The sequence below is a fragment of the Sphaeramia orbicularis genome, chromosome 17 (genome assembly GCF_902148855.1).
Source record: "Sphaeramia orbicularis chromosome 17, fSphaOr1.1, whole genome shotgun sequence".
Classification (NCBI taxonomy): domain Eukaryota; kingdom Metazoa; phylum Chordata; class Actinopteri; order Kurtiformes; family Apogonidae; genus Sphaeramia; species Sphaeramia orbicularis.
This window is the reverse complement of record NC_043973.1, coordinates 9,097,004-9,110,348: the sequence shown is the minus strand read 5'-3', so window position 1 is coordinate 9,110,348 and position 13,345 is coordinate 9,097,004. Positions and strand designations below refer to the sequence as shown.

The following is a 13,345-nucleotide window of genomic DNA, read 5'->3' as shown; positions in this document are numbered from 1 at the left end:
TAACCCTGTACACAAGAAAGGTACATCTGGCATTTCTATATATTTTTTTTTTTTGTATTTATTTTACTTAACCTTTATTTAACCAGGTAGGTCAATTGAGAACCAGTTCTCATTTCCAATGATGACCTGGCCAAGATGCAACATAGTAGGCAGATAAAACAGTAAAAACAAAATGAAGAAACAAGTTAAGTTACAAAGGCATATGACAAGCCATAATAGTGCTAAAAGAGAATGTTATTTACAGTATTTACAATGATATATTTTTAGAGCAGCGTGTAACTTTCATCACAAATTTTTTTTCAAATTTGTAAAACCCGAGTGATAGCCTAATTATCATTAATCCATTAGTCTTTCCATGGTTATGCACCTCAATCACTTCCCTCATGGTGAAGAACTTCAAAGATGACTCCATCATAAACACAGTCTGCTTGCTTATATAACAAACCAAAATGTCCCTAGGGCCTTTCCGGAATTTTGTCACGAAGTGCATTGTGGGAATGGCGACCAAGCGAAAGCAGTTTTTCACAGATTTGGCAAGAAATGTGCTGGATAGCTACAACATAAAATTATACAGGATGGCGGTAAAGGCGACATTTGGGTTCAGCACTCACGAAGAGATAGTGAAATTTCTGCTGTGTGAAATTTCCATTCCCACAATGCACTTCATGACAAAATTTCCGAAAAGGCCCAAGTGACGTTTTGGTTTGTTATGGAAATAAGCAGACTGTGTTTACGATGGAGTCATCTTCGAAGTTGTTCACCACGAGGGAAGTTATTCAGGTCCATAAACATGGAAAGACTAATGGAATAGTGATAATTAAGCTATCACTCAGGTTTTACAAATTTGAGAATAAATTTATGATGGAAGTCATACGCTGCTTTAAAAAGAGTAGTTATTGGAAGTAAGAATATAAATATAAAAATAGGACCATTGGCCCTGTAGCTTACCATTCAAATTAAAAGCTTTGGGAAATGTATCCAGATGCCATTTATTATCACCCAGCTATGTTTATTTATTATATTACAGAAATAGCCCATGTTTTGGTCATATTCCAATCAGATCTGTAAAAGATTCTAATTCCAACTTGATATCATTGATATTTATTTATTGTATCAGTCCACTTCCTATCTCTTATAATGGGAAAATTTGTCAAAGTCGCACCAAATCCAGAATCAGATCTGGATGGAAATAATTGCAGTACCTTGTGTTGACATCATCATAAAGAAGCTGTATACCAAGTTTGAAGTCAATCAGAACTGTAGTTTGGGAGAAAAAGACGATTGAAATTTTTTCCCCATAAGAGCCCATGTTAAATTTTCTGTAAGTTCCCGGATCCAGAAGAAGACCCTGATCAGCATGTGGCCATTATGTTTTGGTCATCTCCCCATCAGGGCTGGACTGTAGAAATTTACACTTGATATTATTTATATTTACTGAGTTATTGCATCGATCCACTTCCTATCTCTTATAATGTGGAAATTTTTCAAAGTCGCACCAAATCCAGAATCAGATCCAGATCCAAATAATTTCACTAACTTTTGTTGACATCATCATAAAGAAGCTGTATACCAAGTTTGAAGTCAATCGGAATTGTAGTTTCGGAGAAGAAGACGATTGAAATTTTTGTAACAGACGACAGACTACGACGATGACGACGGACGCCGCATAACGACAAAAACAGATAATACAGTTTTATCACATGTTGTACCACGTCTTTGCCGTATGTATGTATATATAATTTTTTTTTTTTTACCAGACTGTTTATCCATGTTACACAAATCACTCACTGTCACATTTCTTTGTATTCTTCCACAGCGGTGACCACATTCTCCCCGCCAAAGAATAAGCGTCAGAAGAAGTATCGCAGTGTCATCTCAGATGTGTTTGATGGGACCATTGTCAGCTCAGTTCAGTGCCTCACCTGTGATCGGGTTAGTATTGGATTTTTTTTTTTTTTTTCGCTCTTTCTGAGAGGGTGTGATAGACAGTAGCAAGGAAAGAACAAGTCATTTCAGGGAAATGTTCCTTTACTCTGCTGGTGGGTGTAAGTTTAAACACACAGGTGTGGCTCAGTAATGAAATATTATGTGATGATCTTGAAGTCTAACTATACTGAACAAAAATATAAATGCACGACTTTTGTTTTTGCTCCCATTTTTCATGAGCTGAACTGAAAGATCTAAAACTTTTTCTGTGTACACACAAGGTTTATTTCTCTCAAATATTGTTCACAAATCTGTCTAAATTTGTGTTAGTGAACAATTCTTCTTTGCTGAGATAATCCATCCACCTCACAGGTGTGGCATATCAAGATGCTGATTAGACAGCACGATTTTTGCACAGGTGTGCCTTAGGCTGGCCACAATAAAAAGCCACTCTAAAATGTGCAGTTTTATCACACAGCACAATACCACAGATGTCACAAGTTTTGAGGGAATATGAAATTGGCATGCTGACTTCAGGAATCTTCACCAGAGCTTTTGCCTGTGAATTGAATGTTCATTTCTCTGCCATAAGCCATCTCCAAAGCTGTTTCAGAGAATTCATGAAGAAGACTGTGGGAGGAAAATGGTGGTCACACCAAATACTGACTGGTTTTCTGACCCCCCTGGACCACCCAATACAGTAAAAGTGCACATTTTAGAGTGGCCTTTTATTGTGGCCAGCCTAAATCACACCTGTGCAATAATCCTGCTGTCTAATCAGCATCTTGATATGCCACACCTGTGAGGTGGATGGATTATCTCAGCAAAGGACAAAGGAGAAGTGCTCACTAACACAGATTTAGACAAATTTATGAACAATATTTGAGAGAAATAGGCCTTGTGTGTACATAGAAAAAGTTTTAGATCTTTGCGTTCAGCTCATGAAAAATGGGAGCAAAAACAAAAGTTGTGCATTTATATTTTTGTTCAGTGTAAATTAAAAACATAATTTTATTGGTATCAGTCTTAAAGTTCAAAGTTTTTCTTTTACATTGCTGCTGTAGTTTTAGACACACATTGAATGCACAGTTGTGTTCCAGTGTGACTAATTACCTGCAACAAGAGGGTTATATTTTTACCTCCATTTGTTGGTTTTTTTCTGAGGTTTAGCAGACTAACAACAATTTTGAATAAAATGAAATTGAATTTTTTTTTTCTTTTTGGTGATTCTGCATGCAAATGGTTACAGGCTATTCAAAGTAGGGAAATATAACCATAAATAAATAAATAAATAGCTTTTTGTTTACATTGGAGTGAAATCTTAAAATTAATATCTTGGTCCAAATTAAACAGATTTGATCCTTAACTACTAGATACATGTATACTGTCAAGATGTAATACCTAAGTCCTCCATTTACAAAGATGACGCAGCGTAATTTACCAGTGATATGAAATGACACCTCTTTCTTCTAAGTGGGCGTGGTCATAAGGGTTGAGAATATTGTGTGGATGGATGAAAGTAGGTTAAAAAAGTGTGGATGAAATAATTATGCACTAATCTCACATTTTTATGAGTAGCTAACTTTATTTTATCTCAGTCATCATTTGCTTCCTTTTCCCGCTCATTTTAACCAACATTTTACAAGATCTTACAAGACTTCACTGCTGAAATAGGGATAGACCTTGTTGTGGAAAATTTTCTCTGCTGCTGGTGAATAATGAAATAGACAATTCTGCCGGCTGACAAGGTTTTTATATTTTTGCAAAGAAAGGTTAGTCTGCACACGAGCGGTGATTGTGAAGAAAGACCTCAAGCTTCTGGTAAGATCCACCTTTATAGGGTGGATTTGATCTGTCAGGCGACACCTCCAGTCTTCAAAGGGCCTTTTGATTGAATGATAAGCCCCGGGTTTTAACACAATCACCTTTTGTTGCTTCTTTTTCACATACAGTGGGGGGTGTTGGTGAAGGACATGAGACAAATAAAGGAGTTAGACAAAGAAGTTAAAATTCCATTACAACCTCTAACAAGTCAATTTTCTCCTTATATTTGTGCTTGAGAAATGCCATTTTAGTGTCAGAAATATGGCTTGGGAATAACAGATCAAATTCTTACTTGGATGACTTTGTGGCAAAAGCATGTGTTGAAATCTGGAAATCCCATTCATTTTTCCATTTGGAGATGGAAAATGGAGAAACCATATGACACCGATACATGAAATGACTCCAGTGAACGGTCTTGTTTGCCTAAACTGACTGTGCTACATAAAGTTTAACATTGAAAGGTCAAAAGCCAAGGTCACAGTGACTACAAAATATGAATCAATTTACATAAATGCATATAGGCATAGTGGGGATGGTATGTTGTTGTGGGGAATTTAGCTGCCTTGTTAGAGAACTGCACGCACTCTACTTGCTACATCCAGTTTGATTAGAATATCTTAAGGTTCTTATATATGATAAGAAGCTTAAAATGTAAAAAAAAAATTGGTTTGATTTTAAATATGTTATGTAATTCTAAGTCTAAATGTCTGTTTACATCATGCATCACAAACATTTTTAGTTGCTTGCACAGTTGGTGAAAATAAATATGATTTTTTGAAAATGTAACTTTTATTTAACCAAGAAATAAGGCTCTTTGAAATTAAAAATCTCTTTTGCAAAAGGTTCCTGGTCAAGACTACAGCAGCAGAAGTTACAGACAATTTCACATTTCATCCATACATTCACACTAAAAACATACATAAAACACATAGTAAAACTCAGCTCTTAGACCGTACATAAAACAGTATACTAATAACATACTTATAAAGCACCATCAAAGAATCAAAAGGTACTAAAAATATAATCAACAATGTTCCTTAAAAACATCTCAAAGCAGAACCTGATTCAATCAGGTAGAAAAACATCTACATTCAGACTGATCCTTTTCCCATTAATTTAGAATGACTTTGAATGCATTTACAGAGACCAGCTCCTTCCATTTTATCTCCTTCTGTAAGTTCTTCCAGGCATTGAGAGCAGAACATGTAAAAGCTTTCTGTCCCAGTTCTGTTCTGACTTTATTTTCATCTATGTGGTTTTCTAAAGCAATTATGAATTATTATTACCCAGTATTACACTGTGAAACAATGCTCTAATGTGGCATTACAGAAGTACTATATGAATTTTCAAAAATGTTTACTCTCCAGCTAATCTAGTAATGATACTCAAGGACACATTTGATTTTTTTTTTTTTTTTTTACTTGTGTAAAGTGGACAATTTCATACAAGCAGGCATAGCTGATAGTTACAAAAGATAGAAAAATCTTCAAACAATATGACTATCTATCACAGCTATCCAAGTATAACTCTTCTACTCTCTGTGTGTTGTCAGGTGTCTGTGACCCTGGAGAACTTCCAGGATATTTCATTGCCCATCCCAGGGAAAGAAGACCTGGCTAAGCTCCATTCCTCCACCCACCAGACCTCTCTGGTAAAAGCTGGCTCCTGTGGGGAAGCATATGCACCACAGGGCTGGATTGCCTTTGTCATGGAGTATATCAAGAGGTGTGTTGATGTTCACAGCAGTATTTTGTCCACATAAACCCTTGCAGCTGTCTTAACTTTTGTGGTGTCTATATTTAGTTGGTTCTGGGGTCCAGTGGTTACACTACAAGACTGTCTTGCAGCCTTCTTTGCAAGAGATGAATTAAAAGGTAGGAAAAAGTGAGCTCTGGTCCTTTTTACACATGGGCTTGTATCTGAATAATATTTTAACTATACGCTTATTTGTGTTTTTCTAGGAGACAATATGTATAGCTGTGAAAAATGCAAGAAGTGAGTATCTTACTTGTGCCTTTTTGTCCAAACTGAATAGAAATATAAGACTGAACTATGCATTATATACATTATATAATGTCATTCTTCCGCATCTTTTTTTAGATTACGAAATGGAGTCAAATTCTGTAAAGTGCAAAGTTTGCCAGAGGTAAGTTGAAACTATAGAAACCAAAATCTTCATCTCGACAGATTTCTAAAACAGATTGTACTCTTGTGCTCTAGATCCTGTGCATCCACTTAAAGCGCTTCAGACATGAACTGATGTTCTCCACCAAGATAAGCACTCATGTCTCCTTCCCACTTGAAGGCCTGGATCTGCAGCCTTTTCTGGCTAAAGACAGTTCTGCCCAGACCACCAACTACGACCTGCTGTCAGTCATCTGTCACCACGGCACTGCCAGCAGTGAGTGGGCACGGTCACACCCCGCCTGCTGTCCAGACGGGACGGCTGCATTCACCAGCCCGTAGAAAATTTTCACATGCACTTGTTAGATATATGAATGCTGGTCTAATGCCTTTCCTTGTCTAATGCCAGGTGGCCACTATATAGCCTACTGCAGGAATGACGCCAACAATTTATGGTATGAATTTGACGACCAAAGTGTGACAGAAGTCTCAGAGTCCTGCGTCCAGAATGCTGAGGCTTACGTGCTGTTCTATAAGTAAGCCATTTTACATGACTTTCATAGTTGTGGGCAACAACTTTAGGAGTCAGTGGATGTGTTGCACCAACAACAGTTCATTTTCAAAACCAGTGAAATTTTAGCAAATTAAATAGACATCGCCCCTTAAATCTCAGTTTGGTTTTGACTGTAAACCAAGATTAAAGTGAATTTTGCTGCATGAAAACTTAAAACTCCAATTTAAAATGGGATATAGTGTTAACTTTAAACGTGCACTTGAGGTTTCATTCTTAAAATGCCTGCCTGTTTAGGATGCTAGGAGTGAAAATAAGCAAATTCAAGACATTTAAGTGACAGATTCTCTTAAAATACTGGTTGAACTGGAAGACATGGCTTAAACAAACAGCTGCCAGACAGTCTCATTTGTACTTTTAATGTACAGCTGTGTATTTTCTGTCTTCTGTTTTTCACTTTTACGACTCCATTATTCTTCTCCTGTTCCTACTTTATTTTATTGACCAATTCCTGGAGTCAGCATCGTATGCTATTTTGATTCAGGAGAGGCTTACATTTCAGTCTGATCAATTTAAAGTAATAAGTACTAAGCTTCATTTTTTAAAGAATGGATTCTTTTAAAAAGTACATGTAAAATTTGGTGAGATTTTTGTTTCTGACTTGACCTAAGCAAGTTAGAGCCATTTATCAACTTGGAGGACCAAATTACTTTGGATTTCCTTGATCAATCAATGTTGCAGACCATGATAGATGGTGCACAGCTTCTGAATTTGTAAAGCATATGGGTATAAGTAGCGGTTCAAATGTCCTTAACAATTTGGTAACAATGTATGTTTTTACCTTGATCTTGAGTGTTTAGGAATACGGAGCAGCCAAAGGTTAATGGCTTTCCAGGTCCACATTTTCTGGCTAGGTCGTAACAGTGCACAAATTAATTTTCTATTTAACAATTACATTTTTAGCTCTTCCAAGGAGGTTATATTTTTAGCTGTGTTTGGCTGCGTTTGTTTTTTGGACAAACCAAGATCAAATCAAAGGTCATGATCACAGTAGACTGTCTTTAGAATCTTTTGTGCACAAATTGGGAATGTTAGGTCACATATCTTCGCAACACTGTTTTCCTGAATACATAAAAAGAATATTCAGTCTCAATGAAATTTTATCTTTGCATATTGGTGCAAATCATTATCTTCCTGAATTCAATATGATTGCTATGGGGGATGTAGCTACCATGTCTCCATGTTCATTAGAATGGACTTGACATGAATGAAGTTGGATGCATTTAAATAAGATGAATGCAATAGAGCTTTGCTTGATTTTCTATCTGGTTGTATTCATGTTAGATCTAGTTTTCTGAGCTTTAATTAGACCTAAACTAAGATTGAATTAATCCTTGTTGGTGCAACCCAATCTCTGAGTTGAGTAAACATTGCTGTTCAGATATTCGTAGCTAACAATTGATGGCTCACATAATTAATCTGCTCTCCATCTTGTCACAGAAAGAGCAATGAAGATTCAGTGAAAGAACGTAGGAGGGTGTCGGGGTTATTCAACATGATGGAGCCCAGTCTTCTGCAGTTCTACATCTCTCGACAGTGGCTGAACAAGTTCAAGACCTTTGCCGAGCCAGGGCCCATATCCAACGATGACTTCCTTTGTTCTCATGGAGGTGTGTCATTTTCATACACTAACAGCACAGAGGTCAAGCATCTTTTTTTCCTTGCCCTGTGTTTTTTTAATTATTATTTTTTTATCATAAATCGCAACCTGCCTTCTCTAAACACACACATCTTTTCCTTTGGATTTTTGCCAGGGATTTCTTCCTTTGACAAACACTGCAGAGTATTCCCTCAACAACATAGCTGACTTCAAAAGGGGATTTTACTTCTCTTTCTGCAGATGATCCTTCTTTCTTCTTTTTTTTACTAGGAAAGAAGGAAGGATTGTAGTAGGGATTGTGCCAGTCTAACTCTCGAAATTGAAAATTAAGTTGGTAAACTGTAAATTTATTAAGGTTCTGTTAGACATTTGCTAAGAAGAATATGTCTTATTGTGCACAATAAGCATCTTCTTCCTTCTTTACTGCAGCAACTACTGTCTAACAACCAGCTCGACAGGTACATACAGTGGGTAGAGATAACATCAGTGCAGTCAAACCACTTGTTTTGCAGCATGTTAGCCAGTGATTTCATTTTCCACGCATAGAGAGCCTCGCTGCTTATTTTCAGTCTTCTACTCATTGCATCATCATTGGAAATATCTATGTAGGTCAAATAAGCAGGAGTGCTCTACCAACATGCTGCTATCACAATACAAGTATCAAATAAACAAATATAAAATACACGTTGCCCATAGCAATGAGCCATAAGAAAAAAAAACCCAACAGTTTAGCTTTGACTTGTTCATTTATGTGTGTACAATCGCTTGTAATTAGATATTAGATACATGTGATATAAGAGATCAACCAAGCAGGCTATGTCATTGTTTTAATCGTCACTTTTCACTCTACATTTCAGTAGCTTTTTTTTCTGTGACTCGTGTTGTGTGTCCTCTCTGCTTCAGTAATGTGTCTAGTGTTTTGCTGGACATGGCAAGTGGATCCTAATTTCAGATAGTGTTTGTTAGAATTTTAGAGTTGGCAACATATTGTTATTCCTGTACAAATGGTATTTCAGTAATTTGCTTATAGTAGTAACTTACGTCTCCATTAAGGGTCTTTTCATACCTGAGGCTGATGGTATGTATTTTCTCTTTATGAAGAAGAAAGGAAAATAACTATCCACCTGTGACTGTAGCCATCCACCAAAAGTGGATCGATAATCTGTGGCCATATGTTGCCCCTGTGCTATGGGAAAAACAAAGAAAAGTCGCATGGAATCCTGAGAAATTTAAGAGTTTCCATTGGCTGCTTGTGTTTTCTGCTGCTTTGAAGTCATAGCCTTTGATGCATGACTACACCCTGCTAAGTGGGAAAAACTGTACCACTTTCAATTCAGAGTCAGAGGTGTCAGGCATTTCTAATACTTACAACAGCACTCCTGTATAAAGTGGAAAAACATCTGTGTCTATCTTTACCACTATCAACAGTCATAGGTAAATAAACCCCATTTGCACTATGAAACCAAAATATTAGACATACAGACAGATTAGTAATTAAAGGTTCAGGTACAATAATCATCTGTTTACGGTGATCAGTGTCATTCCACAGTGGTTTCCACAGTTGGTGCATGTCGGTGGGATTCTGTAAATGTTAAGCCAAAAAATAAGACAGCACTACAGCACTCATATCTTTTACTGTTACAGGGCAGTTCCATGTCACAATATGAATGTGAAACATGCTATTTCAATTACATTGTTATTAATTAATTTACAACACAATATACATGTTTTCCCTTTGCATTAGGAAGACTGAATTTTTATGATATTTGATAATGATAACTTTCATTTCTCAGATTAATCTGCTGTTTATTATCTTCATGAATTGATGGTTGACTATTTCATAAAATGTAAGAAAATGGTGAAAATGCCCAATCATTATTTCTCAAAGCCCAAGGTGACATGTTCACAGAGATTGCCAGTTTACTGCAATAGAACATTAAAATGATGAGAAAATACTGAAATGTAAGAGGCAGGATTCAGATTTTTTTTCTTAAAAATGACTTAAACTGAGTAAGCGATTAGCAAAATGCAGGTAGTTGTCAATTAATCTAAAAGTTTCAAACTAATTGATTAATCAATTAATGACTGCAGCTCTAATATGAAGATGGTTTAATGTGTTTTATTAGGTGTACCACCCAATAAAGCCACCTACATTGATGATCTGGTCATAATGCTGCCACAGAACGTGTGGGATCACCTATACAGCAGGTACATCCCAACTGTATTTTTGATTTAATTTTTTTCCCACAATCTTGTGTTAACCACTGTTACTCAGTTTAGTCTTGGTGAGTAAATGTGAGTGCTCACTGCAGGTACGGAGGGGGACCAGCTGTCAACCACCTGTATGTCTGCCACACGTGCCAGATCGAGATAGAAAAACTGGAGAAGCGGCGCAAGGCAGAGCTGGACATGTTCATCCGAGTGAGCCTTCTTTTTTGTAACTGCAAGAGAAGAAAAGTGATTACAAAGGGGGGTGGGGAGGGGGATAGTGCTTCAGTCAAATAGTGTTTAAAAAGGAAAAAAAACTGGTGTGTGTGAGCGATAATGCATTGTGTGTCCTTGAGCTTCTGTGCAGCCAGTCGTCATTACTGTGTATGGGCCTATTATACAGTCTATTTAACCAGTTGATAGGGTGCATGTGTTGGTGCTCTTCACTCGGCAGGAGATGAGAGGTGTGAGTCTGATGAAAGCCTTATCATTAATGCATTGGGACAGATGCAGCTGTTATTGTCTGCTCAGTCTGCTCACATACACACACACATACAGCGGCTGCTCAAAGGGAGAGGTGGATATTGTGTGTGGTTGTGTATCCGTCTGGGAAAGAGAAGAGCTTCAGTAGGCTAAAGAGAAGAACAGGGATTGTGCCATTTCCAAGAAAGATGATATTGGTGCAGTGTAGTGTTGCAACTGTTATCTAATTGGAATAACTACCAGAGAGAATTGATGAGGTTTTTCATCTCCTCTTCTCTCAATCCTTTTATCCTCACTTCATTTTTTCTTTTTTTGCCCCTAACTCCCCCTCCTGTTTCTCCTCCCCATCCCTCTGCGTCCTCTCTCCTCCTTCTTGTCTCTACCGCTCACTCCTCCCCCATTTCCTCTCTCCCTCTCCCCTCTGCTCCATCTCTGTAGCTGAACAAGGCGTTCCAGGAGGAGGAGTCTCCAGTGGTCATATACTGCATCAGCATGCAGTGGTTTCGTGAATGGGAGGGCTTTGTGAAGGGAAAAGACAACGGTAATTGGACAGAGGTCTTGCCTCTCTATCCCCAGTGCTGTTTAAATGTCTAATTAAAAGGCTAAATGCTACATCTTTGACTGCCATCCTTGATAATGCAAATGAGGTTGATTTTTGTTTCTTTTAGTCCTGTATTTTTATGGCAAGTTAAAGATGGCAAATAATTTATTTATATGAAGCATCCAAATTCTTTAGTTACCAAAAGGCACTCATGTTCAAAGCAAACTCTGAAGTCCCCTTCCCTTTCTTGATTTATCTTCAAAGAGGTTTGCTTTAGTCCCCCGAGTCACGTCTCTCTCCGGCTCCAGCAAAATGAAGCATCAAAATACATTTCGTTTTCTTGCACTTGTTTTCTTTTTTGCGCTTTGTATTGTCATATCTATTTTTAACAGCTTACATCTGGCTTGACTGCAAACGTGTTTTTCCTCTGACTTTTGCTCCTCTATTATTTGTTTTCCCTTTGTCACAAGTGTGGAGCAGACATTGCTTTCATAGTGTGACAAAAACATTTGACATTTAAGCGTCTTTGCTCTGAGACACCATTACCATTGATAATATATATATCACCCAAAAAAATAAAGCATGGCAATTACAGCTACATATATAATCTAGGCAACTAATTGTCTTTCTTCTTTATGTTAAGACCCTCCAGGACCTATTGATAATTCTAAGATAACGGTGAACAAGAATGGACATCTAACACTGAAGCAAGGTACAACCTATGATTTCTAGCATATTACATCTTCTTACACGTATCAAATAAGAATGTAAACTTTACAATAACTAAATCAGATGCATATTTTTACTAGTTTTTTTTTGCTTTGACTCTGCAGGAGCTGACTCTGGGCAGATTTCTGAGGAAACGTGGAACTTCCTCCACTCTATTTACGGCGGCGGTCCTCTGGTGACGGTTCGGCCAAGCGTCAGCCACCAAGAAACAGAATCATCACAGTCAGAGGAGAAGATAGAGGTGGAGACGCGCTCCGTCTAATCAAGCACTCTACAGCAAACAAACAAAACATTTAAGAAATGAAAAGCCTTTTTATTTTGCACTTGACTTTTATTTCAAAAGCATTCAAGCAAAGGACCTCATCTTTACTGCTACGTGACAGCCTTTGACAGCAGACAGAGGGAATTAACATGTCTCAAGAGGTTTGTCATGTTGTACAAATCTGTATAAAGAGCTCTTAAATTTCTATTAGCACTGTAGTATTCATGTCAGGATGTTTCTGAACCAAGCATTTAAATTAAGTGCAGCTAAAAATTTCACTGAATGCCATATTTCTTTTTTTCTTGACCAAATGAGCACATATTGTATGTTCATGTGTCTTGTGTTGCTGATATTGATGAATCACAATACATCTTGCTGTAGATACAACTCACTTTTCCTGTTGTAAGAGAATATTGTTTAATGAATGGTAAGAAGAGCAAATTATTACACTTCAAGTGATGAAAGGTTATGAAGGGACTAATTACTGACTAGTCTCAGGAATGAAATTTGTGTTTTGCACTGTTCCGTAGACTTACAACTTGGCATGCTCATGCAAATGTCTGGTTTGTATGTGAATGTACCAGTACTGATAGTATGTTGGTAAGAATTCAGCACTTGGTTATTTATCACAGAAGGGAGTGATTTAGTATGATGTTGATAGATTTTGTAGAATACACATAGCAGGCAAAAGTCTGTTAAGGATGCATGCTATAACACTCAGTTTCAGCATAACATCACATGTAAATGCATGTAAATGCAAGGCTGCTCATAAAATGTGCACGCACATCACAATCTGGATCAGTCTTAACTAAACTGTAGCTGCGGAAACCGTATTGCAGTATGTAATCAGCATCATCAGCAATCTGATTAATTAAAGGCATTATTTTTGTGTATGGGCATGGTGTTGCTTTATGTGTTGGCTGATAGGGGGTAGACAGAATGCTGTACTGTAAGTCACTGCATATGGATGTCCCTAGAGTAAGATCTATGATGATTTTTGCTGGCTGACACCATTAAAACTTGATGAAAACATGCAGATCACTGTGGTCACCTTGATTTTGTTTATCATATCTGATT

The 13,345-nt window shown here is 37.3% G+C and overlaps 1 protein-coding gene across 1 annotated transcript in view; it reads left to right on the top strand.

Annotated features, from left to right (window-relative positions):
* The window catches only part of usp33 (ubiquitin specific peptidase 33), a 31,695-nt gene extending 18,389 nt beyond the window's left edge, over positions 1 to 13,306 (top strand). Inside the window, exons 11-24 of the mRNA XM_030160304.1 lie at positions 1 to 20; positions 1,817 to 1,932; positions 5,303 to 5,475; positions 5,554 to 5,624; positions 5,712 to 5,745; positions 5,851 to 5,896; positions 5,971 to 6,151; positions 6,284 to 6,410; positions 7,886 to 8,055; positions 10,172 to 10,253; positions 10,358 to 10,466; positions 11,175 to 11,277; positions 11,921 to 11,989; positions 12,111 to 13,306. The exon at positions 1 to 20 is cut by the window's left edge and continues 130 nt beyond it. Coding sequence (XP_030016164.1) covers positions 1 to 20; positions 1,817 to 1,932; positions 5,303 to 5,475; positions 5,554 to 5,624; positions 5,712 to 5,745; positions 5,851 to 5,896; positions 5,971 to 6,151; positions 6,284 to 6,410; positions 7,886 to 8,055; positions 10,172 to 10,253; positions 10,358 to 10,466; positions 11,175 to 11,277; positions 11,921 to 11,989; positions 12,111 to 12,268 — 1,459 coding nt within the window. The 3' untranslated portion in view covers positions 12,269 to 13,306. The remainder of the gene's footprint in view (positions 21 to 1,816; positions 1,933 to 5,302; positions 5,476 to 5,553; positions 5,625 to 5,711; positions 5,746 to 5,850; positions 5,897 to 5,970; positions 6,152 to 6,283; positions 6,411 to 7,885; positions 8,056 to 10,171; positions 10,254 to 10,357; positions 10,467 to 11,174; positions 11,278 to 11,920; positions 11,990 to 12,110) is intronic.
* Positions 13,307 to 13,345: the final 39 nt, after the last annotated feature.